General features: G+C 36.3%; 1 protein-coding gene across 13 annotated transcripts in view; it reads right to left on the reverse strand.

Annotated features, from left to right (window-relative positions):
• CDC42BPA (CDC42 binding protein kinase alpha) overlaps positions 1-26,782 on the reverse strand; it is a 146,671-nt gene that overhangs the window by 104,878 nt on the left and 15,011 nt on the right. For all 13 annotated transcript variants that reach the window (XM_060754158.2, XM_060754159.2, XM_060754156.2 and 10 more), the window contains exon 2: positions 8,666-8,757. In XM_060754158.2, the coding sequence (XP_060610141.2) occupies positions 8,666-8,757 (92 nt within the window). The remainder of the gene's footprint in view (positions 1-8,665; positions 8,758-26,782) is intronic.

The raw sequence follows: 26,782 nt of genomic DNA on the forward strand, positions 1-26,782 counted from the left end.
ATACACTGTGGTACATGTCACTAAGCTGATTTTCCAGGGTCTTGAAAAGTCTCACTTGCTTTACAGACCTTCTTGGATCAAAATGTTGACACGTATGTTTAGATGCTGATCACTGACACAGATATGTGTTTCTGAGGAAGTAGAGTTTGTTTTAGGAAAGCTTATGCTGCCAATTTTGTTCTCTTAGGGCCCTTTCAGACAGGCCCTATATCCCAGGATCTGATCCCAGGTTTTCTGCTTTAAAGTGGATTATATGAGTCCACACTGCCAGATAATCTGGGATAAACAGAAAACTTGGGATCAGATCCAGAGATATAGGGCCTGTCTGGAAGGGCCCTTGGTAGCTGAAGTGCTACAAGATTAATGTTCCAGATTAACATGGCTATGCCTTTGAATTCTATGGTCACATAGTTCCACAGGTCATTTTTGTAGTTATATCATCAAAATATACCTATCTGTGATTTATGGTAACAAAATCAAAATCGATAGTTTTTAAAAAACTGAATCCAGAGCTAGATATAATGCCTAAATAATGTATCAGAATTCTAGAAGGCTCTCAAGTTCTCCAGCTGGTGAAACTGCAATAAAACAATTTAAATGCAATCCTAACACACCATTAAAAGGCAGTTAAAATTTAAAAGGTGAAACTGACCTATTTAAAATGCATGGGCAAAAAAACCCAAACACCTTGCACAGATACAAAAATGACTACAAGGGAAATAACTGTCAGTGAACAAACAGAAAATTATATCTGTAGATCTCAGAATACACCCAAGGACTGGGTCTGAGGAACCTCAGGTATAACTCCTGGCTGCTGCTAGCCAGACTTCACAATACAAGACGGATAGAGAGCATGACTCAGTGCTAGAAATTGTTTCCCATAGTTATCATGCATAAGCTCCATTAGAATCAGTATCTGAGGAGCTTCGGTTCAAAGACCCCTGGTGAAGACCAAAACCCTCAAAATGCTCACATCGTACTATATTAAATGGTGTAGTAAAATGGCAAAGAACTCAAATGAAGGCTGAAGAGAGACTAAGGATCTGTGAAATGGCAGAAGACTACATCAGGATTTGTTTTTACCTTTACATAATACACAATATGGAGCAAAATGAATGTTTGCTTTTTGGAATTTCCCCCCTTAATATTTTCAAGCCATAGTTCATTGAATCCATGGAGGAAGAACCATGGATATGGAAAGGCCACCTGCACCTGCTAATATTCCAGTGCAAGCTGACAGTTTTCGTCAATGGAACTCACTTTTAAAAAAAAATGACAATAATCCAAACTGTCAGCCAGTTTGCCTATGCCTACATCATATCAAGTGGGGAGATATCAGGAGATGCGCTCCTATGGGCAGACTAGTCAAAGGTGGCAAAAGATGTTCAAAGCTGTCACATCCACTTCCACCTATATCAACAGATATAGAAGTGCAGCCAAGCTAAACACTAGAATATGTTTTAACCTCCTCATTCTGAATGCTGAGCATATGTATCTTAGTTTTCTCAGAAACAAATTTAGTACTGCTTGGAGTTTAACTCAAGGGAAATTTCAGAGATTAAAACTAGCTAGCATTACAATTAAAAGAATACTTCAACAAAGACAAAGAACTTGGGTTTGAAGAAAAAGACAATTTTTGGAAAGCAATCATAAAAAAACAGCAAAAATACAACAATTATATATACCAAACTTTTGGAATGCGCAACAAAAATACAGCGGGTGAAAGAATGTATGATAAAATGAGCGGTAAATATAGGCAGATCAATAAAATTTAAAAAAGGGGAAAGGATATGGACAAAGAAAATGAAATACACCCACTTAACCAAACTTAAAGAAAAGTGGCTCAAGATGTTCTACAGGTGGTATATGACACCACAAAAATTAGGACTAATGTATAAAAAAAGTACAAAATGAATGCTGGAAATGTCAAACAGAAGTTGGGAAATTCTATCATCTATGATGGACCTGTTCAAAAGTAAGAAGTTATTGGAAAATGGTTCAAAAACCTTGTCAAAAAATACTAAAGATGAAAATTCAAATGAAGCCGGAGTACTTCCTGTTAGGCATAACTGACGAAGATATCGATCTTGACCCAAATAAAGACATCATATTCACATATTTAACAACTGCAGCCAGAATGGTGTATGCGAGGAAATTGAAATCAGAAGAACTAGCAACAAAAGAAGAATGGCTAAAAAAAAGGTTGGAGAAATAAGAGATATAGATAAATTAACTTTTTATTTGAAGGAATCGGATGGTCGTCCAGTAAAGAAAACAGACTTGAAACTGTTTGAAGAATACATGTTTGAAGACCATTAATGGCTGACTAAACATTAAAAACACTGGAGAAGAAGGAAAGATAACAAGGAATTATTATTTGCTACAGAGAAGGAAAAGATACACATACAAATGAATGGAAGAGAAGCCGAAATTAATGAAAGGACTTGAGATTTAATAGTATTCAGAATGCAGAGAAGAAGACTGGGAAGTCAACACCAACCCTCCCCCTCCCCCCGCCCTCCCTCGTTTTTTCCTATACTCTTCACAGAGTCTCTCCCTCCCCTCCTTGCATTCACCCCTGTTCCACTCTTCCCCCTCCCAACAAATCTCTCCCCTCCCAAAGACCCTCCCTTGTCTCAGAACTATTCCTATCACCCTATTTTATTTGTAGATTTGGAAAAACCATTAATAAAAACTATAAAAAAAATTAGCTAGCACTACATGTATTGTGGAAGCATAACAATGACCAAATTTCAAGCCACATATTTTACGTGTTGTACTTGTTTTGTTTTATGAACTAACCATTCCTTTCCCTACCATTTTAGAATATAAATATCGTCAATTTCAACTAAGTAGACCCATCAAAGGTACACTGATAAATCAGCACATGTGAATTCAATTGATTGAATAGTTACTTTGGTGGAGGTCTAAGAATAGGAATACAGCTTACAAAAATATAAATCATCTCTACATTTAGTGCTTCCCTTCTTACTTTCGTTTCATTTCAGAATATTAATGAAAATATGATTTCAATCATATGTGACCACAGTATTATTTGTATATTAAAAATTACATACAAACTTAAAAACACTTGGCTTATATGTACATATCCAAATAGTTAAACACATATTCTGTATGTGGATAGACCACTGATTATATTGGACTGATTGATAGATCTGGGAGAAAATGGATCTCAATTGATAAATCAATCCTTCATTTTTTAATCAGAAAATTGGAAGATTTGCTATTTTATATAAACATTGCAATTGATTTTAAAATCTTCATTTAAACATTCCATGTATTTAATACATTTGCTACTTCAGCAATATGAATAAACCCAGGATCAATCTTCCTTCCTATAATGTAAAGGTAAAATCTGAGACCCTGGATTTGAGGCGGTAAAACATAGTTAAAATACATAAATTAAAGAAACCCATACCAACATGATGCCAGTTTCTAGGAAGAATCAAAGCAATGACTCCTCTCATGTAGCCAGAGGTTTATCAGCTACAAAGATTTGCTAAATTCGGAGATTATTTCTTATTTGACATTTTTTGATTTTGAAGAAGTAGAAGAAATATCTGTTCTATATAAAAACATTGTATAAGAAGCAGTTCATGCAGAAAAACATAAAATTACGTCGGAGGGGATCTCAAGGTTAATCTAATCCAAAAATGAAACATTCTGTCACATGGTAATTCAACTTCTGGTTAAAAAACTAAACAAGGAAGATCTCATCACACTCAAGAGTCTGTCCATTACATTCATGTTCTCACAATATAGAATGTGAAGTTATAAAATGAGAAATCAAGTCTGAAAATAGTTGGTCATGTGGGAAATACCCATACCCAAAATAGGAATTCAAAGTAATGTATGTATTTTATAATCAATTTCACCATATTCTAGTTTTTCAGTATAATGATCCATTGCTAAGAAAAACATTGATGGCTGTAACAAAAAGTTTAAAGGTAATTTTTGTTTCAACCTTGAATATACCCTAGGATGTTGTTACAAAGACTGGCATTTAATTTATCCTTCGGGCTACTGGCTGAACCTTGCAGCCTATCCATCTCTGAACATTCATTCTGGCTGTGAACCAAAGAATTTATAAAAGTAAGGACATAACATACCAATTCACTTTACTTTATTTCTTAATTAGTCGCTCTCCACCAAAGTGCTCTGAGTGACTTACAATTTAAAATAGCATTTCACAATATAAAAACATTCAACATAAAAACATAAAAACTAGACGACAGCTTGACAAAAGCTGTGTCATACAAGGGTCTTTTGTGAGTGCAAACAAATGCATCAAGGCAATACAATGCTGTACACTGAATTCAAATAAAAGTGTAAGGAAAAGCTCTTAGCAGAAAAAGCTAGATAAACAAGTAATAGTTCATGACTTGCTATCATTCAATAATCCTATCTGCCTACTTAAAGAATCCTGAACGTCAAAGGATAAAACAGTATCCAAGACCACATACTAGAGGAGGGGACAACAGGTGATATTGTTTCATTTCATCACTATCTTTAAAAGGTTCATGCCTCTCACCACCAGTGGTTACACAGTTCATACTTTCCTTATATAGTTGTCTGTGGTGCACATTTCTCAAAACAATTTTTGAAAAAGTGGAGGTGTGAATAGTACTACTCAACTCAATCACAAAAAATCAATTAAAGGCAACACCAGACAATATGCTGCATTTTTGCATATGTTACATGAAACCAGAGTACAAAGCTGTGTCAAGACCAAACTGCTAGACTAGCCAAGTTAACAGCAGGCTCTCAAGCTGTATCAAACTTTTGCCAATGAGAGTTGATAGCAATCATTCAGAAGAAAAAGAAAAGAAAGAATGATTCACCTCCTGAGATTTAGGTAATCTTTCTCTAGCAGGAAGAGAGCAGCATATTCTATTAACCCATTTCTGTTTCCATTCTGAATGCTTGTTGCAGCATGTTTGGATATAGGTCTACTGCTGTGCCCCTGAAGAAACCTCCTCTGTTTTTCTCCTTAGTTAGGAGATGTTAGCCTGCTTATTGCAAATAGCAATTATGGGAGGGATCAAGAGTTAGCCCCTTCCCTTTAAGATATCCTTCCCCCTTCCCTTTTGGAATCTTCCCCAGAGGCGGAGTCTCTCAGCTAGACTCAACTGCATCTCTGGAAGTTAGCCATTAGACTAGCAGGTGTCAGGAGTGAAGATGCTAAAAATATTCCACGTCAAGGTTAACAGCCAATGGTTGATCAATAGAAGTTAAACAATTAAATAGCTGAACAGTTGGTTCTGTAAGCAAAGTGCTAAAGACACAGAGAACAAAGAAGAAAAGACAACAGACAAGTAAACAAAGATCACTGTTAGAGCAAATCAGGAGCAGTTGGGATCTGAACGTTTCTATTGTTTTATTACAGTCTTTATCAACTGTTTCTCTGAACATATCAACTCTGTTCCCAGTAAGATAAGGACACCTCCATGCAAACAGCTTGTGGGGGCAGAACATCTACTCAAAAGTAAGTCATACTCCAATTCTCAAATTACCACACACCACTGGCACGCTCTCTCTTTAATAGTGATTTTATTAATAATAGCAACTTAAAAGATAACAGCAAAAGCTTGGGATTTCAAGATAGATAATCTTAAATTATTAAGAAAACATATTTTAAATAATTTGAAATAATTTTTAGTTTTATAATTCCTGTGCATTCCTGTGCTTCTCACAGCAATTAATATTATTATACAGGGTTATTACAAAAGAATGCCCGGATTTCAAACATTTATCATAAACGTGTTAGTTGAATGCACACATATGAAACCTACATCAATGTGAAGGGGAAGTCTTCAAGTTTTTTTTTCATACTCAAAGATGTTCACTATAGCTGCTGCTAGTCACATGGCACACATCTAAACAGTAGTCCAGCTCCTGCCATACACAGCAACATGCCATGGTTGATGGCACTGACTTATCTTACCACTAAGGTGAAACATAGTCTTGTCACTAAAGATGAGCGGTTCAGCAAAGCAGTCATCTTCCATCCGCTCTAACATGGCAGTGGAGAAGTTGTATCACACAATGAAGTCATTGCACATGAGAGCTTGCATCAACTACAGGTGATATGGGTGCATGCAGAGATGCTACCTGAGCACTTTCCACACCGTTGGTTGAGGTATCCTCATCTGCTGGCTAGCTCTGTTTGTAATGGCCACTTGTGTAATTACCCTGTCCAGGTGGCACATATGAGTGCAGAAAAAAAATTCAAGACCTCCCCTTCACATTGTTGTAGATTTCATGCATGACTATTCACTAAAATATTTACCATTAATTTTTTTTAAAATGGAGCATTCTTTTGTAATAATCTTGTATTTCAAGCATCAGGTAAATTCAGAAAGAAAAAATATGTATCATCACAACTCTTAATCTCAGCATGATCAGCAATCCCACTGTGAACCAAACATTAAGGAAACAAGACAAAGTCCTGTGGAAAATCTCAGTCCAACAGACCAAGTGGTTTATTGCACTTCGATGAAATAAACCGTGAACAAGCCAGGCTTGGGACAGTATAAATATATCCTTACCACTAATTCTCACAGCCATTATGTAATGACTGCTATCACAAGGAGACAACTAAGAGGACAAACATGTTCCCTAATTCTAATTCCTCATCTCTAAAGGGAAATAACTTTTTTTTTTATTTCAGCTACCATTTATTTTGAACTAGGAATCCCTACAAGTTTGTCTCTGAAATAAATGCAGAGTTACAATTATACTACTGGACCATACAACATTTATATATTTATCAAAGCATACCTACTGTGGCTTTCATGTTCAGGATGGGGAAAAATATTTTAAGAGTTCTATGCAGTTCTACTACATGGGCAGGCAATCAAATTCATGTTCCAATCGCTGACCAAAGATGAGGCAAGGCTAGTTGCCAGCTTGCCTATCACCTCCTCTATGTAAGAAGATTGCACAGGGCTGGAGAGAATAACTATAACTCTGATACTTCAATTACAAATGAATCACACAGCCCAACCAAAAAAATCTTGGCGTTTTGGTTTTTAAGGGCTGTTTTTGGGGTTATTTGGTGTGCTGATTCAGAAAATTATATATCGTTTCATAAAAGTGGTGTCATGATTGTCTAAGGGGGAGCAGATGCTAACTGGTAGATTATAGATTTTCTCCTTGGGGAGAAAAGAGGTGTATAAATGAAGTAAGTAAATAAATAATTACATTGTACATATCTCAAAAAACTAGAGCTGATATGGGGAAACTAGTGCCATTTGAAACACCAAAATGTATGTTGGCCGCCAGTATTATTAATAAATTCTCTCTAGGCACTATTTCCATAACTTTCTTTTATATTTTCATTTGCAAGTCTTCAAGGAGAAATATGCCCTTTTTTTGCAAGAACTCATACAGGAACACATAATAAAAGAGGATTAAACGTGCTCTTCCGTGTATCCTCAGACCACTTCCTCAAACATTTATACCACCAAGGCAGAAAGTTGCCTATCTCTTGAGACCTCCTTGCTCCCATTTTATTCCCTCCTTTAGCAATCAGAATATGTTTTTTAAAAAACCACAATGCTATTACAGCATCTTAGGCCAAAAGAGTTCTAGCAAAAATAATTTAAGAAAATTTGTAAGTCCATTCAAGACAAGGAGGACTCAACTGGTAGTGCTGCTAGTGGTACATGCCAAAATAAAGTCATATATAAATGCAAGACCATATTTGGAATACTCAAAGCACAATTTGTACTGAGGTGAACCATTATGGACCAGAGAAATTAATATTCTGAATTAGAGGAATGTGAACTTTTCGTGTACACACACTTCAAAAACTGACTACAGCAGTAAAAAGAATAAAAATCTAAAGTGGCAATCACATTCCTCAACTCCAAAGAACTCTGGTCACTGTGATTTATTAAAAGAGAACATTTAATGTTTTTCTAAGTGTATTTTTCCTCTATGAACAGCCTACTAAAAATGTTTGGTATGTGCTGATATAAACATTTTGGTCTGAGTCTGAAGGAAGCAAAGAAGCCAAAATCTTTCTTCCATATTTCCCACAAATAGTAATGTTGTTTGGCTTGCTTCCAAGCTGTTTCTGCCACTTCACAAGCTCAGCTCTCCTATAGTTGTGCATCAACGCATCTGCCTTTTCTTCTTCCTTTTAATTGATGTACGTGGTGAATTATAGGTCAATGTACTAACAGATATCTACTACTACAAAGATAAGTAAAAGTTTAAAAAGAAAGATCTTAAAAAGTGATTCAGTAGAACTTCTGTGCTGATATCACTTTAGAGGCAGCACTTACATGCATAAATATTCTTTGTCTAGGAATAAAATGTCATTGACACAAAAATGTTACTGTACACATTCTAAATTCAGAAAAACAAGTACAGCCAGTACCCGAGTTGTGAACAAGAGAGGTTCTATAGGTTTGTTCTTAAGTTGAATTTATTTGTAAGTTGGGAACATAAACATTTTTAAAATGTAACTCCAGCCCTCACTGCGGGAGAACATGCAGGTCAAGAATAGGGCTCCACCATCACCTACGTACTTAGTGGTATTTTCCATGATTTATTAATATACAGTTTGTTTCCACAGCATGGGTACATTTTTACCATAAGATACTAGATGCACATACAATATCTGAGTACTTCTTACCTCCCCAAAGGCTCCTCGGCCAATTACTTTCAAGATTTCGAAGTCTTCTTTATGTAGTCGCATCTGTTTCACTTTAGAAGTGAAAGGCTTGGCTGTAACAAAGGAAAATATCAGTCATTCTATAACAGAAATGTAATAATGGTTGCTACAACATACACAGCTTAAGTCAATATCTATTTAAAATTAATCTAAATTCCTTTTGTTATGTTTATCGTTCATATTTGAAATTTGGAACACTCTGCATTAATATGGTAGCTAAAATTTTATGTCTGCAGCTCTAAAAGATTGCTTGTTTCTAGAACAATTAGCATGCTTGCTTTAATCACCTGTCTCCTTGTCTTAACTAAATACTTAGTAATTAGATCAATTTTTCCAAATAAACACATATGTGTGTTTTAATTGTAATCTTGGGCGTGTCCTTTGTAAGCCGCTCTGAGTCCCCTAGGGGAGATGGTTGGCGAGGTATAAAATAAAGTTGTTGTTGTTATTGTTATTAGGAAAAACTGGCTAAAGAGAAAAGATTAAATATTCCATCCCCTTACTAAATTGATAAAACACTTCAAGTCTCCACAGCCATTACAAATCGCAACTATGTAATACCACTCAATGCTATATATGGGGAATTACAAAACAGAAAGTGTTGCAGATTGTGAAGTTTTCATTTGCCCAGTTTTCAACCTGTCCTCTTTTACATTTGGATTGCAACAAAGGAAAAGTGGAGAAAACAAAACAAGCAAATTGTTCTTGGATCCTGTGCAAGAGTTAACATACACCAAGCCAAAAAATAAAGCTGCATGGAGCGCTGTTACCTTCCTATTGATCTACTCACATTTGTATGTTTTTAAACTGCTAGGTTGGCAGAAGCTGGGGGTAACAGTGGGAGCTTACCCTGCTCCCCGGATATGAACCGTCGACCTTTCAGTCAACAAGTTCAGCGGCCCAGCAATTTAACTCACTTCGCCACTGGAGTCTCCCAGTGTTCAATAGAACAAGACCAAAAAACAAAATGTAACTTAGCAAAGTAATCACAGAAGAAGCACACAGAAAGACTCAAAAGTATCAACAACTTCTTTCTGCTTTGCAAGCAAAATTATGAAGGTATAATCCATGGCATCTCCATTTAACAGAGTAATACACAGGTAACTGGGGCCCCTTCTACGCTGCCATATAATCCATATTATCAAATCAAATAATCCACATTATCTGCTTTGAAATGAATTATATGAGTCTACACTGCAATATAATCCAGTCCAAAGCAGATAATCTGGATTTTATTTAGGAGTGTAAAATGGGCCAGGGAAAATCATTGTCAATGACTCTGGAAAACTCTGCTCGTCAGAAGCAAAAATAGGAGGCCAAATAGATGAATAATTGGATATTATATAGATAAGTATTATGCCTTCCATTATAAAGGTTACTAACTTGAGCATTCTATGCTGTAACTCAACAATTATTTGTGAATAATGTAGTTGCCACTGTGTGAACACCCTATATTTCCTTTCCCTTTGACTCCCATCTTTATGATTTTCCAACTCACCAAAGCTTATATATAGAAATCTGCCAACTGAAGTAACTATTTCATACCTCAAATGAAGTATACTATGACTATGAATGTTTAAAACATAATACAAATGGTTCCTCTTCACAGCATTACAAGAAGTTGTTGGGTTTCTGCACCAAACATTGCCAACTTTGCCACTTGTCTTTGTGTCCCTTTCAACTGTTTGTCAACTTATAGCAACCTCATTAATTTTATAGGGTTTTCTTAAACAAGGAATCATAAGGTGTTTTGCCAGTTCCTTTCAAATATAGCCGTGGATGGGCAATCTTCCATCCATGTACTAACCTGGGCTGATCCTGCTTGGCTTCCAAGATGCAGAAGTTGAGGTGGCTTTATTATATTCTCTACTAATTGTTAAAAATTAGCCACAATTGCGCTTACTCATCACTGAGAAGACTGATATGAATTTATTGTCGAAGGCTTTCATGGCCGGGATCACTGGGTTGTTGTAGGTTTTTCCGGGCTATATGGCCATGTTCTGGAGGCAATTTTTCTCCTGACGTTTCGCCTGCATCTATGGCAAGCATCCTCAGAGGTAGTGAGGTCTCACTACCTCTGAGGATGCTTGCCATAGATGCAGGCGAAACGTCAGGAGAAAAATTGCCTCCAGAACATGGCCATATAGCCCGGAAAAACCTACAACAACCCAGTGATATGAATTATTCACATCGAATTGCTGAACACATTCTTAACAAGGCTCTGGAGGTATCTCAGCTTAAAACATTGGTGGAAAAAGAAATATAATGCAAAAGTGGCCAAATAAAAAAGCTTTTATGGTATCATTACTTGGATGCTGTTGTTAACTCATTAAAACCTGACACTGCTTCAAAGTAAATGCAAAATACTCCTGAACTGCAGAAGGATAATGATAGCAATGTGTAAAAATAATCCATAACTCAAAACTATTTTTAAAATAATTATAGTACACCCTTCATATCTATAGTTCTGTATCCACAGAATCAACCATTCATGATTTCAAAATCCAAAAAGCAAACCTTGATTTTGCCATGTTATATAGGGATACCATTTTACTATGCTATTGCATCTAATGGGACTTGAGCACCAATTGATTTAGTATCCACATGAGAGGGTCTTGGAACAAACTGCAGCAGAGATCGAAGGCCCATTATAGTATAATGAAATTGTTTTCATATGTATTAAACTCAAGTTAAATTCAAGTTACTCAAGTCTAACATGGCACCTGACAAACTAAGAAGTCAGTTTTTCCTTTGATATTTCAATAATCCACATTCAACATGAGAAACTCTACAGAGAACAGCAATAGTACAATACAAAACAAAGGCTACAATAACCTGCAACTGACAGTGGTGCAAGGGACCAAGAACTGTAGTCTCCTATATATTCAGCAACATATAGATTATAGATGAAAAATCTGAAGAACGGGCACATTAATGGGGTATTCATCTGAAGGTTGGCCCAATTCCAGTTCACAAATGGCTTTCTCTTAATGACTAACCAATAATGGGAAACCTGGCCAAAAGGGAGTTGCAGTATTCAGTTCTCAGAGTCATGTGAGTAAATGTTACTTGTTCTGCAGCAAACAAGGGTGTTCCCTGTGTAAATTCAACTACTGGAAAATATTTCTGCACAAGAGCAAAGACAGAGGTTTCTGTGGCCAAATTAGGTCATCACCATAATATCAACTTTCTCTGCTATTGCAAATCCACACATTCATTGAGTTTGATAACATTGGTAAAAATCTTTGTTATGAATTATGAACATCACTTGAGCTTATATGGGAAATGCAATGACCCAATCGTTATAGTAAGCCCTGATATCTTCATTTTTCTTGGAGAGTGGATTGTATTATTGAGCACTTCTAAGTTGTGGACAACTTTTCTGTTTTTCATATTTGTTGACAGTTTACTGTTAGAATTTGGGTGGATTCTGTCAATGATCATTGGAACAGCTCTCATAATCATATCATCATAGGCTATCAAGGATAATCTTGATGCTGGATCCATGACTGTAGAGACCGATTCTGGATCCGCAGAATCGTTTGCCGTGACACACATTTCCAGATGGCAGTTCCAACGAGGGTTTGCTTGACACACCTTCCTCTTGGCACATTTCTCCCTTTCACCCCCTATTCATGCCTATGTTTAGGGCACCTTTTCTAGGTATCTCCCAATATGAGGTGAGCAGAGTGGATCCTAATTAGGGTTGCTTAGTCATGGAACTGCTGCCGAACTGCTCAATTGCCTCGGACCTTGAATTAGAATTACTGAATCCATATCCACCGCATCACTAGAAGCTCCCAGATTTCACAGTTCTGTCCCCATCACCGCTCGCTGATTTCCATGGGACTTTTGTTGATTTCTTTTTCTTCTTTTTGGAAGAATGTGTTTTATGTGTGAAGATCAGTACATAGCGATCAACACACAGACTTCAAGAGAGAGGTTCTGATCCAGTGGCATGGTTAATATGACGACCAGTGAACTCTGATCTTCTATATCTCTTCATTGTTTGGGACAATAGTTCTCTTTGCTCCTGCATACAAATTGTTGAACAGTTGCGTTCAGGGTTCTAACTCTATTTCATCTTTTATTTTTTGCTTCTTCATCAGTCTTAAATGCTTAATGTCATTCAGTAGGATTTGTCTTTCTTTTTGTCTAGATAGATAGATATAATGCATAACTTCCTCACCATGTCTCTGGCTTCAGTCCAAAGGGTTTTTTGGTTTTTTTGCATCTATTCAGTTAGGTTTACCACTGTAAATCTATTTTTTTTATATTATCCTTAAAATAAAAAAGGATGTTCTTCAAGTTGCATGTTGGCAAAATGACACATTTAGTGTTCTTCTTTAGCTTTACTCTAAAGTTTGATATCATCGGTTCATATTCTATGCCACAATCTCATCATCTTGTTTTTGAATAGAGACTCAATTTCTCCATCTTTTGATTCCAATTATATAGAGTATCTGATTTGTATGTTTGTCACCAGGTAATGTCCATGTAAACAATAACCTTTTTGGTTGTCAAGGCCAAATGCTCGCTTTTCTACTTTTGCATTCCAATTGCCTATGATTACCAACATGTCCTATTTTGGTGTGCGATTAATTTCCTCCTGGACTACAGTATAATCGTCGTTGCTGCTGCTATTATTATTATTATTATTATTATTATTATTATTCCTACTACTACTACTAATCTATCTTTTCCCCAGATGGGGAAAAACAACTTTTTAAAACCTAAGATTACACAATAAAAACATACACAATTGAAACGCCCACATGAATTACAGTTTTTTACAATAGCATATATGACCAAATATCATCAGTAACAAAGAAAAATCTATTACTAACTGCTCCACTGAAAATGAAGTATTTTAATAATGTAATGAAATAAAATATGCTATGCAACCACACATGTTTGTGGGAATTATAAAGAGGGTAATAAACAGGAATATGTTACATTATCAGATATTGTTTATATTGTGTTCAGATTAAATGTATTCTTTTGTGTAAAGTCTTTGTGAAATTTGGGTGAAAACATTACCTACCAGACCTGTATTATAATCATATTGAACAAGATTTAAAAAACAGCTTTGTACAAAAGGATACATATGGGTAAGGATTAAAGTATTAGGAGACAACTGCTACTGTTTTTCTGCAGACAATCTTTACATACTTCATTGTCTAAAATTCCAAAAATCTCAGAGGATTCCTGTTAAAAACATGTTACACTAAGAAATCTGCATATACTACACTGGTTTATTTAATTTTTTACTTCATCTATGATTACATTATTACTATAGTTCATTGACAATAACGAAACCATCAGTAATATTAATGATGCTCAGTAATATTAATTATCATTATGTTGGGTTATGTAATTAGACTGTTTTTTAAAAGTTTTATGTCTAATTTTTCTACATCCCTGCATATCTCCTTTTGGTTCTATAGTGAATGGACATGTGAGATACAACTATTTCAAGAATAATAGGCCATAGATATTGCTTGGGTTACATAGCAATATCTGTACAGTTCTTCAGAACTACGTTTTTCTAAGTTAGTTAGAATTTTGGTAAAGAATCACAAAATTATAGAGATGGAAGAAACCACAAAAACCATCCATGCCAACAACCCCCTGCCATGCAGGAACACATATTCAAGGCACTCCCAACAGATGACCACCCAACCTCCATGTCCTTGTCTCTGGAGCAGCAAAAAGTAAATTTGTTTCTCAAAGATAATTTCCTGAAATTATTTCTGCCAGTTTTTTCATTACCCTTGGAAGGAATTCATCTGAACACGGAAACTTGAACTCATTTGGAGTGGCTAGATATTGCTGAACTCTTTCCCTACTCTGTGCTGCATTTCCCCCACTGTATCCTCTGCTCCATTACCCTCAAGTTGACCTTTTTGGAGAGTAATTTTGCCTTTTCTCTGCCCCCCCCCCCCATCAGTATTTTGCAATTACCTGTCCACAGTAACCTTGCCATTTCCTTGTTCCTCCTTTTGCTATGAATATAACCCTAAAAGCCTTTTTATTGTTTGTAATCCCTCTAGCAAGATCATTCAAAGCCGACCCCCCTCTCACTGCCCCACCACCTTCTGAACAATGAAATTGTCAGCAAGGCAGGTGAAGAATTTGAGTTATTTTAAGAACTGTTAAATTGATTCAATTTGGACCAAATAACTTGATTGTTTTCAAAGATTTAGGACATCAATAGCTAGCAGGTTTGAATGTTGGACTATGAAGCCCTACTTTGATATAGAAACACAATGGGTGGCTTTAGGAACACCACTGTCTCTTGCACTCTAAGAAACTTCCTCTGAAGAAAACCTTACTAAATAAACCCCATCATAGATGCACCTTAAGTCCACTATAAACAGAAAAGAACTTGAAGGCATCCAGCAACACAATAGAACTACAATCCCTGTTTGCACTATTTGACTTACTTTTTCATACATACCTCCTGAGAATGCTAGTTCAAGCACCTGTGTATTTGACCTACATCCTGTGCCGTGAAAACAGATGTAAAGAATTCATTCAGCTTCTCTGATCTCCTGTAACACTCATTTGACTCCTTTTTATCCAACAGACTATCTGCCTCCATAGGTGGTTTTCTGCTTCTGATGCATTAACATATTTTTTTCAGTGTTATTCTGTATGGACTCTTTAACAAGTACTACAAGTTTTAAAAATAAATCTCTTACTGTCCTTTCATTTCTTTTCCAGATGTTTGCCCTTATTTTTCTTTTTACTGAGTTCACTACTGCTAGAAGAGGTAATTTTTTTATCAAATAACTTCCTTGATAATTCTCATTCATCGTACTGTGAACTCTTAAAACAAGAGGGTACCTTCCTGTCCTTATTTCATACTGACCTTCTTTTACTGTGGCACTGAGAAACCCCCCAACTGAGTAGATCTTCAGGGAAAATATGGCCCTATTTACTTTCTCTTACATCTTTCTCTTGAATTACCACCTCAGTTTGAAGAAGTGACGTCTTTTAAAGTCATACGTAACTGTTTTTGAATTCCTTGGCAATTGTATATTTCCACAGAAATTCCAATCAGTATACAAGGATCAGTATACAAGGTTGCACCACTGTCACCCATCCAAATCATGATTTAGTTCAAGCGAGACATAGTCATCTCATCAAATCCGTGTGGGTGAACAAATGACCCCAAAGCATTGAGAAACATTAGGCACATTTGATGAAAGCTATTAACTTAATAATTAATATCAAACTAGAATATACACCTAAGAAGGCAAAAAAGCAAATTAAAAAAACAAGATCATTTCTCCAGAACAATCTACAACAGGACAGGCCAAGAAACAAGTGAGGAATTAAACCCTAGTCTCCAGAATTGTACTCAAACACTCAAACCATTACACTATGTTGGCTCTCATATTAGAAAATATGCTTTATTAATTCACTAGCTTTGCCTTTAAGCAGCAAAGTCATTTAGGATCAAGTCACAAATTTTCCTAAAAATATTGGGATTAAAAAACCTACAATGAGTAAATTCCCTGTCAATTTGTCAATAAACCAACTGTAGCCATTAGTTTGCAATAGCTATATTAACAGTATCTTAAACCTGCAAATATTTACTCGTGTTGTGTTACTCCTATACTTGATATTTTATTAAATGAAAAAAATCTGATTTCCCCTTATATACAGTCCTATAGAGTAAAGAAAAACATTTGCTTTGTCTTCATTGAATACTCCTAAGACATTCAGTTAACAAAAAATATTGGCACTGCCTCTTTGAATTAGGAATGCCTCTTCAAACTGAACTGCAATGTCATTCCATGTATAGTCAAGTACACTGTGCCACTGACTTTCCCTGCCTTTCTAAGAAGCTCCTTACTGCTGGTCTCTACAGGCACAGAGTATCAGCTCCACACAAAAACAAAGCAGTACTGCAAAGCTGTAAACAAAGTATTTTATCACACAAGAATGAATACAAATTAGAGGTGTGTTTCTACTGATCTTTGCTAGTAGACATTCTTGGGATGGATATATTTTTATTCTTAACTTTTAAATGACTTAGGTCATCTATTCAACCATACCTTGAAGCGAACAAACACACAAAATTCAATAACAGTACTTCAGCATCAAACCAATCTTGCAATTCGGCAAAATGATGAAGGTTGTTAACTACTAATGGTGTAAATATGTCTATACAAATTCTTACTCTTCATTTGTCCCATTATTTCACTTCCCTATTTTTCAAACAGTTTGTTTGAAACAGAAAGTTTTAAATTATGCTACATTTATTATTTTAGCACGGCATACTCATTTAAGCATCTTCTCTACAAAAAAATGACCAATAACAGCACAAAAGAATGTAGATCTGCTTAAGAAAATCAACATGTTGGGGTGTTAAGTCATTTGTAACTTGTAAAAATTGGGGAAATCCGTGTATTACTTGCACCTCAGAGGTCTAAAATTATGGATAATTAAGCTTGTAACATAAAGCAACATATGCAATAAACACAGTTTATCGCATTATGTATAAGGTTAGTACACTATTAAATGTTTACAAAATAGATATTTATTTTTAAAGCTTTGCAAAAATAGATAGTGGGATGGTTCTGTTGGAGGAATCCTCTTTGAGAGATTGCAAACAGATTCCCCAGGTAAAGGCCTATAGGGTCTTTGCAGAGATCAGAAGTCTGGACTCTCAAGGGATGAAAAAGTTGCATTGTGCCCTCAAAAGGTAGCCTTACTCTAAATCAGGAATGAAAGCCACCACCTAGGACAGTTCCACACTGACTACTGAAGTGGGGCCAAGTGGGGCAGTCCTCAAGAGTGAGTGCAGAATTCCCTCATTAGGCACTACCTGTATCAAGCCCAGAGAGAATAAAAAACACCCAGAGGGGTTGTGAGAGGGGATTTTCCCTTTCTTTCTAGCTCAGTGGTTCTCAACCTTCCTAATGCCGTGACCCCTTAGTACAGGTCCTCATGTTGTGGTGACCCCCAACCATAATATTATTTTTGTTGCTACTTCACAACTACAATTTTGCTACTGTTATGAATTGTAATCTAAATATCTGATATGCAGGATGTATTTTCATTCACTGGACCAAATTCGGCACAAATACGTGATATGCCCCAATTTGAATACTGGTGGGGTTGGCAGGGGACTGATGTTGTCATTTGGGAATTGTAGTTGCTGGCATTTATAGTTTACCTACAATCAAAGAGCATTCCGAACTCCACCAACAATGGAACTGAAGCAGACTTGGCACACAGAACTCTCATGATCAACAGAAAATACTGGAAGGGTTTGGTGGGCATTGACCTTGAGTTTTGGAGTTGTAGTTCACCTGGATCCAGAGAGCACTGTGGACTCAAATAATGATGGATCTGGACCAAACTTGGCACGAATATTCCATATGCCCAAATATGAACACAGATGGAGTTTAAGGGAAATAGGCCTTAACATTTGGGAGTTGTAGTTGCTGGGATTTATAGTTCACCTACAATAAAAGATCATTCTGATCCCTACCAATGATAGAACTGGGCCAGACTTCCCACATGGAACCCCTATGACCAACAGAAAATAAGTTTTTGGATGGTCTTTGGCGACCCCTCTGAAACCCCCTCGTGACACCCACAGGGGTCCCGACCCCCAGGTTGAGAACCACTGTCTACCTTGCTAAAGGATAGAAAGTGTGCTGACAGTTCTTGAGAAAAAAAAACTACAGGTGCTGGAAATGTGATTTGCTCCCCTTCCTCCATCCCTCATTCACAATGTATAATCAATACAGGCATTCCAGCCCCCCCCCCCCCCCCCAGAAAAACTCCCTAAAATTAAAAAAAAGTCTGGTCTCAAACATTTCAGATAAAAACAACTCAACCTGTAGTAATAAATCAGCCATACCTGGAGAAATTATCGGTATCAAGACCTTTTTTGCCCAGTAAGCCTAGCTAGAAATGTCGGAAACAGGATAATATAAGGTATTCCTCAACTGTTGTGAGAGAAAGGTTCCTGGTGAGATTTCTGAGTTTCTGAAACAACTCAAATTTCATGGGTTCTTGAAAACTCAAGAAAATCTCACAATGGCAATAGCCAATCCAGGAACAAACATTTAGTATCAGGAGTACTGTGAACATATTGCTTGCATTACTCAGGAGACAGAGGAATCCACAGCAGAAGATGACTCCCTGTTGCCACAATATTTGTTATGAAATTTTCTTGGGGGCTGGTCTGTGAGCCTAGCTGATGTCAGTTCTTCTTGGTCTTATTCCACATGACCTGTGCATGTGTTGAAGAATAACAGATTTAATGTGTCTTGATTTATGTGGAATGCACTCCCAAATGACACAAGATCCCTCCTGGCTTTCAGGAAGAAATTGAAATCGTGATTTTGGGACCAGGCTTTCAGTCAGCAGACATAATTAGTACTTTAGACGGACATTGACTGGAATGGAATGGTGACACGGCTGATGAGACTGTTTTATTGGTTTAATTAATGTTTGATATACTGCTTTTATTAATGATTTGTGTATTTTAATTATTGTTGTATTGTTGTAATTGTTTATATGTAACGGCATCAAATTGTTGCCATATGTAAGCCGTCCTAAGTCTCCTTTCGGGGGTAAAGAAGAGATGGGGTAGAAACACTGGAAATAAATAAATAAATAAATAAATAATTCCAATACAGATTTGAGACATTCTGTGCAGAATCCTTGCATTTTAAAATTTATCTGTAAAAGAACTCCCCAGTTTAGGCAACACGCAAACAATTCAGTGGTAAAGGACAAGAATCTATGTGTTTAGCTATAGTGCAAAACATTAGCATTTAAAGCATTGGAGGGATCTTGGATGGGGGCAGGTAAGTTCTTTTGGTTTAGTTTTTAAGAATGTGGCTTGAACAGTCTTTCAGCCACAGGATTTCCTGAGGTTTTGTTCTTTACCATACAGTCACATAATATGCAGTATTCTACTTCCTAATACAGAGCAATAGAAGTTGAGTGATTTCACAAGCATTTAACGAGGAAGGGTTAGTATATCCTTATCACAGCATAAACAATTCACAGCTGGTGTGGACTCACGGATATTTTTTAAAAGATGTAATGCAGTTCTCTCATAACACCAATATCTCAGGAAACAACACCTGCTTCTCAAACACTGTTATTCGACATTTTGAGCAGTGTTAATAATGTATTTTAGAGACCCCGAACTTTCTGGACAATGCTGACCATGAACACACAGTATTCTAAAGCAATTTGTTTAATTTTAGGAAATAAATCAATGCAACAATCAGATGAATCTTATCTGCTTCTCTTCCCTTACCCAGATTACTCTATCTTACTTTGCTGTGTGCTAACAATATATTTCAACAGGAGGCTTGTTGTTATCCCATTCAATTTCAAACTGTAAATTTTAATGGATGTTTTATTGGTTGAAAGGATTTTAATGTGGGTTTTAATTTATTTATTTACTACGCTTCTATATCGCCATTCTCAGCCCGAGGGCAACTCATGGCGGTTTACAAAACGGCGCAATTTGATGCCCACAACAGTACAAAAATAGTTTAAATCTAATGTTTGTGTTTTACTCTATGCCTATGTCATAGTTTTGTGTTTGTTATCTATTGTATTTTAATTGCAACCTGTTTAAAGCCTTGGAGAGAGACAAGTATGAAATCATCATCATCATTTTTCTTTTCAGAGCAGAAGGTACTTGCACACTTCTGAAGCCAGAAACAAAGCATGAAGGGGATCATATGTCAGTATAAATAGGAGCCCTGTTTAAGTCGGGAACAAATAAGAAGCCAGCACAAAAGTTTCCTAGATAGACAGCTTTTAATCGCCCAAATCATGGCACAAATTTAACCCCTTTAGTGATATCATATGAAACAAATCAAGCCAGAAGTACTCCTTTAAACAAAAACCAAGACAGTACCAAGATGAAAAGATTATGTCCATTGATCAAAATAACATTTTGCATGAACATGGGCATTTTGTTTTACTACAAAATTGGTTGAATAAAGGCTTTCCATTACTAATGTGTGTTTCTCCCAGCTTGAGATAAATACAACAATTTTCCAGCTACAATTAAGTTAAAGAAAAGAAATTAAAATACTGCTGAAGCCCAGATCCCTACATCTCAGAGGTTTAATTACTGGATTCCTCTTCTAGTCATCAACTTCAAATTCAACAAAGGCAAAATTAAATTTTGCCATCTGAGGCAAATGTGTATTGCACTACATTGTTAAAAAACATTAAAGGTTCCAATAATATTATGCAGCTGACACAGTTTTTATTAAAAGAGAAATTGAGTTTCCTTGATTAGTTAATGGACGTTACCTACAGAAACAATATAAGCTTCTCAATTAAACCCAAGGGGCATTTTTGCCCTATTTTTACTCACATTATTTTCTGAACGACCACCTTCATGCACTACTGTGAAGGGGTTTTATTAAAAGCTGACATATGCTGTTAAAACGTTTTTCTCTCTCTCACACAGCATACACCTACACACAGAGAGACAGAGCATCTTACTATATGCCAAGTAGTATGACAACAGAAAAACAGTGAAAAAAAGTTCACTAGGCCATGATTTTCATTTTAGTAACTTCAGTAGTAGATAATAAAGAAATACTTTTTGTCCCTTATACTGACCTCTATACATGACAATTAGAAAATGGAAACAACCATAATTTCTGAAGAGGATTCAGGATGTTACAAACTGTTACATGTAATTAAGCATGTAGAGAATAAGTGCTGCAAAATAAATATCACTATGGTTTCTTATAAAAGAAGTCAGGTCTCACAAATCTCTGGGAGTTCTTTGACAATGCCAATGAAAATGTAAACAGAGATTATATGGTAGCCATTATATATTTGGGCTTTCAAAAAAATTAAGGAAACTCCTTACTAGAGACTTTTCAGGAAGTGCTAAGAAGTCACTGATAAAGAGGCTAGTTTCCTTGTGGATTGATAAGCAAAGGTAAAGGTTTCTCCTTGACATTAAGTCCAGTCGTGCCCAACTCTGAGGGTTGGTACTCATCTCCATTTCTAAGCTAAAGAGTCTGCATTGTCTGTAGACACTTCTAAAGTCATGTGGCCGACATGACTGCATGGAGCGCCATTACCTTCCAGCTGGAGCAGTACCTATTGATTTACTCAAATTTGCATGTTTTCGAACTGCTAGGTTGGCAGAAGCTGGGGGCTAACAGGAGGAGCTCACACTGCTTCCCGGATTCTAACCTGCAACCTTTTGGTCAACAAGTTCAGCAGCTCAGTGCTTTAACCCACTGCACCACTGGGAGCTCTATAGATTAAAAGTAGCGGTTTAATCTGGAAGTGCTGACAGAACTTCCCATCACAAATTATTTATATAGGGACAATGATTCCTACAATTCTCTTATCTAGTGCTTGCACTTTAACCATGAACCCTTCCTCACAACTGATTGTACTAGCTCCTCCCCCATTCCCAGAACTGCATTGCTATCTCAGGTTACTGGTTGTCTCTTTGATGGTTGTTTTATATTGTGTCATGCTGTTGATTTATTTCACTTGTTGCTGTTTTTATGGATTTAAATTGTTGTTTTAACTATGTTGATTGAGCTTGTCCCCATGTAAGCTGCCCGGAGTCCCCTCAAGGAGATGGAGGTGGGGTACAAAAATAAAGTAGTAGTAGTAGCTATTATTATTATTATTATTATTATTATTATTATTATTATTATCCTAGTTGAGTAAAGTTGCCCAGTTTTCCATTGATTACACTGCATTTACCCATCTTGTAAAAAATTGGAAAGTAATATTGAAGCCATTGTTCTCTGCAAATTTAAGGAACTTCTTGATCTATCAATCATATCAATAAAAGCTACAATGTCTGGACCTGGAGGCCCTTTCACACAGCCCTATATTCCAGAATATCATGGCAGAAAATCCCACATCATCTGAGTGTGGACTCAGATAACCCAGTTCAAAGCAGATATTTACTGGTGGATTTTATGCCTTGTTATTCTGGGATATAGGGCTGTGTAAAAGGGCCCTGGGTTGCCAACATGTTTCTAGTTGAATGTGCTGCTTGTGAATCTTCAAAACAATAAATTGCTTGGGACTGCAATACTTTGACATTTTCCTTATATATGCCTTTTACAGAATTGCAAATCTGGTGAAGTGTAGTGGTTTGTGTGCTGAGACCCAGAACCCTTCTACACTGCATATAATCCAGATTATCAAAGAAGATAATCCAGATTCTGTTTTGAACTTGATTATGATTCCACACTGCCATATAATCCAGTTCAAAGCAGATAATCTGGATTTTATACGGCAGTGTAGAAGAGGCCCCAGTCATCCATGGAAACTCATGGGTGACAACAGGCAATTCACTCTCTCTCAACCTTAGAGGAAAACAATGACAAAATTCTTCAAAATAAATCTGGCCACGAAAACTCTTAAAGGTCATTATATGCTGGAGCTTATTTGAAGACCTTTAAGGAGGAGGAGGAAGACAACAACAACAACAACAAAAATATCAGTTGGAAAGTCTTCTACTATGTTTCCTCAGTTGTGGCAATGCACACGAAAGAACCTGCTCTGCTGTGTCACATTGAGTAACGCCTTCCCTTTAGTGGCTTGTATTAAACTGATTTGAATTGTTGTACCTTATTTTAAGCTGTCTTCTTTCACTTGTCAAATTTTCTAATATCCTTTTAGTCTTACTTTTTTTAAAAAAAAAAACCAAATCTAGAAAAACTGAGTGAAAAAAAAATCAGTATGAGCTAAACTGTTTCTGAGATTAGATGTCCTGCAAAATCTCCTGAGAGCGCCCTATGACAACCAACCACATCCTTTATCAACATCGTGCTTAATACTTGTTATAAATTATTACATTCTTAAAATGCAAATAATCTGTCAACGCTGACATGAACCAAATAATGGCCAGATAGCTCTAGTTCTGAAAATGTTAAACACATGTTTGACAGCCCTTCCTTATGAGTTCATTTTTTGAGAATTGATCAACAGTGAATTCGTCTATCACAACTATTACAACTATTATTTCTCTTAAGATGCAAAAATTGTCTATACAGATTATTGTTCTTGAGATGCCCTGGATGATAACTGGCAATATGTAAGACAGAATTCCTACATATGTACTTTACATCATTACATAAAGACATACAACATGCAGAGAAACATTTAAGAATTATTAGATTTTCCTCAAGGTAATAAAAGTAGTTAGCCCATTAAAAGTATTATAACAATACTGATTTATACAGAACCATACCTAGTTTATAAAAAACAGGAGCATCTTCAATATAGATCTTTGCTCATATCTTGGACAGAATAACTTCTAAACTTTCAAAATAAGGGAACATTTTTCTATATAGAAGCTCTGGGATTTGGGCTAACTACAGTATTTAGGCCCACAACTTTAAACTCATCGTGGCAGTATTTTTGCCCAACTTGAAGTTACTCAGAACATTTTATTTGAGGTACTTGCTTAAATACAGTGAGATAGAGAAGAAAAGACAGGTTCAGGAAAACTGGAAGAAAATAGGTGTTGGGTTTTTTGCAGAAGCAAAAGAAAGAAGTAGAGAAAGGGGGTGCAGCTATGCAATATTGAGAGTACAGAAAATTTGGTGATTCAGATAAAGAGGAATATTTTGGAAAGGTAATCGAAGAAATTTAACATAGGCATCATGGAAGAACTTCACATTCTTCCTGAAATAAAGGTATCACTGGTGTACCTTGAGTCTTAACATCTGGGAGCAGTCATTTAAAACTAGATCAACTAATGTCATACTGATTCACTGATGTGTGATGGTAATAAATGCTTTGAAAGCCCATTGCCCAGATTTTAACAGAAGATTGTGGGAGACTCACAAATGTAATGGTAACATCCTCTTACCTTCTGTAATGGCATCTAATAATCCAAGGTTTCATTAAAATATGGTCATCATGGAAAATGTGACCCCAACAGTCGCTGCTAGATCGCAGTGATTTTATCTAACTGATATACGTTCTTTCTTGTAAAAAAATCTACCCAAAAACCGTGGGTTCATATCCATATTTTAATGTTAGTGTCTTGACTCTTATTTTAAAAGGAACCATTCCATTATCAAATCAAGAGCTTAATCCATCCCGGGAGAAGCTAAAAGAAGCAATGGCTCCTTCTACACTCTTTTCTGTGACACCACTTCTGGCCTTTTGGAATGCTTGTTAAGGGAAATGGTAGCACTGTTGCTTTTATCTCTCCATGAAATGACTCTGGACTTATTCAAGGGTGATGTCAACTCCACAATCTCGGTCCCAAAATCTGCCCTCAACATATACATAAATTTGACTTATCCATGAGTATATATGGTAATCCTTGTAGAGCTTTCAACACAGTATGGCAGTGAATCTTAAACTGAATAACATGTTTTAACATTTTACAGACCAGTACCTTCTGTTTATCCTGATCATACAGTTAGTTCACGACATTATAAACATGTGACAATTCACTGTCACAGATTGCTGGGGGAGGGTGAATTGCATGGAGAGATTAGGAACTACAAAAGCAGAATATGTTGTATCAGAATGGTATTCTGCCAGTGATTAGCTACACTTAGGTACATCCCATTTTCTCATCACATCATAGTAAACTGCATAGCAAATGCAGTGGGTTTTTGGTATCTTTTGTATTTTAATTCCAGGATACCTCATATACTGTATACCAAAATCCATGGATCCCCAAGTCTGATTATATACAAAGGTATAGTAGAATTGTATGCCTTACCTAACATGGTGAACAACTCAAATGAATGCTGGAGAGAACTTGAGAATCTCTGAAATAATGAGAGGATGCAGCGGGGTTTGCTTACCCATAAATACAGTTATCTCCATATGGCAAAAACAAGGTTTGCTTTTTGAATTTTGTTTCTGAGTATTTTTTTGGTGTCTGGCTGAATCCATGGATGCAAACCCATAGGTATGGAGGGCCAGAAGTATTTACTAATGCAACAGTAAATTTGCCTTCCTTAGTACAATACCTCATTGCACCAGTGCTTTGTGACTATTTTGATCTATGGCAATGATAAGTAAAGTCTGCTCTGATGATGAATTATACCACCTTTCAATCCTCACCATTAAGTAAGCTAGGATTGACAGAAATTACAGTCTAACAACATTCAGAGCAGCTCCATGTTCCTCACAAAAGTTTAACATTGTTTTTTTGTTAATTACAGCCATTTCAGAACTCAGCTACTTACGATTAGGATAGTCAGTAGTATGTTCCAAGATGCACTTTTGAGCACCGATATAAATTGTTACTGACTTATTTAATCAATTTATCATGTGGTATTTACTTTATTTATATGAATCTGCCCAAATATCTTCTCTTAATAATTCATTTCAGATTACACCATTCCTAGAAACCTTTGAATCATCTACAAATTTGGCCATCTGTAACCCAAGGTAATTAGCAAATAGGAAAAATAGCACTATCTCAAATATTAAGTCTTTCACATATTTCACAGCTTACTTCCCTAATCCTCTGCTTCCTGCTTTTAACCAGTTACCTAAGCATAAGAGGATTGTCAGTTTATCCCATGACTGCTAGGTTTGTCTACAATAAGGATTCTTTCCTAAGGAGCATGGTCAAATAAAACAACAACAAAAACAAAAAAGGTGGTACTGTACATATATCTGGGTGCTCAAGAGTTTGTGTAGGTTGAATATCCCTTATCCAAAATTCTTGGGACCAAAAACATTTTAAGTTATGGGTTTCTCTGGATTTTGGAATTTCTGTATTTGCATATAACTATTTCTTTTCTTCCAAACAGTCAGGTTACTTCAACCTCCAGGTTGCATTACGAGTCCCTGCCCAGGAACCCCAGGTTCCTCGTAGTCACAGATGTACTCCCTTCACACCCAACATGCCTAAGGAGGTGGGGGAAGATAGAAAAAGAAAACATGAGGCATGACAGCTGTGCAAGGAGAGACATTTTTGTCATCTAAATTGTTCCCAACATGCAATGGTGACAGCAGAAATGCTACTGTTGTTGGCACAGATGCTGCCCATCATTTCCACTCTCTCTCCTCCATTCACACATACTCTGCATCTCTGGAAACTTG

Source organism: Anolis sagrei, chromosome 1 (genome assembly GCF_037176765.1).
Source record: "Anolis sagrei isolate rAnoSag1 chromosome 1, rAnoSag1.mat, whole genome shotgun sequence".
Lineage (NCBI taxonomy): Eukaryota > Metazoa > Chordata > Lepidosauria > Squamata > Dactyloidae > Anolis > Anolis sagrei.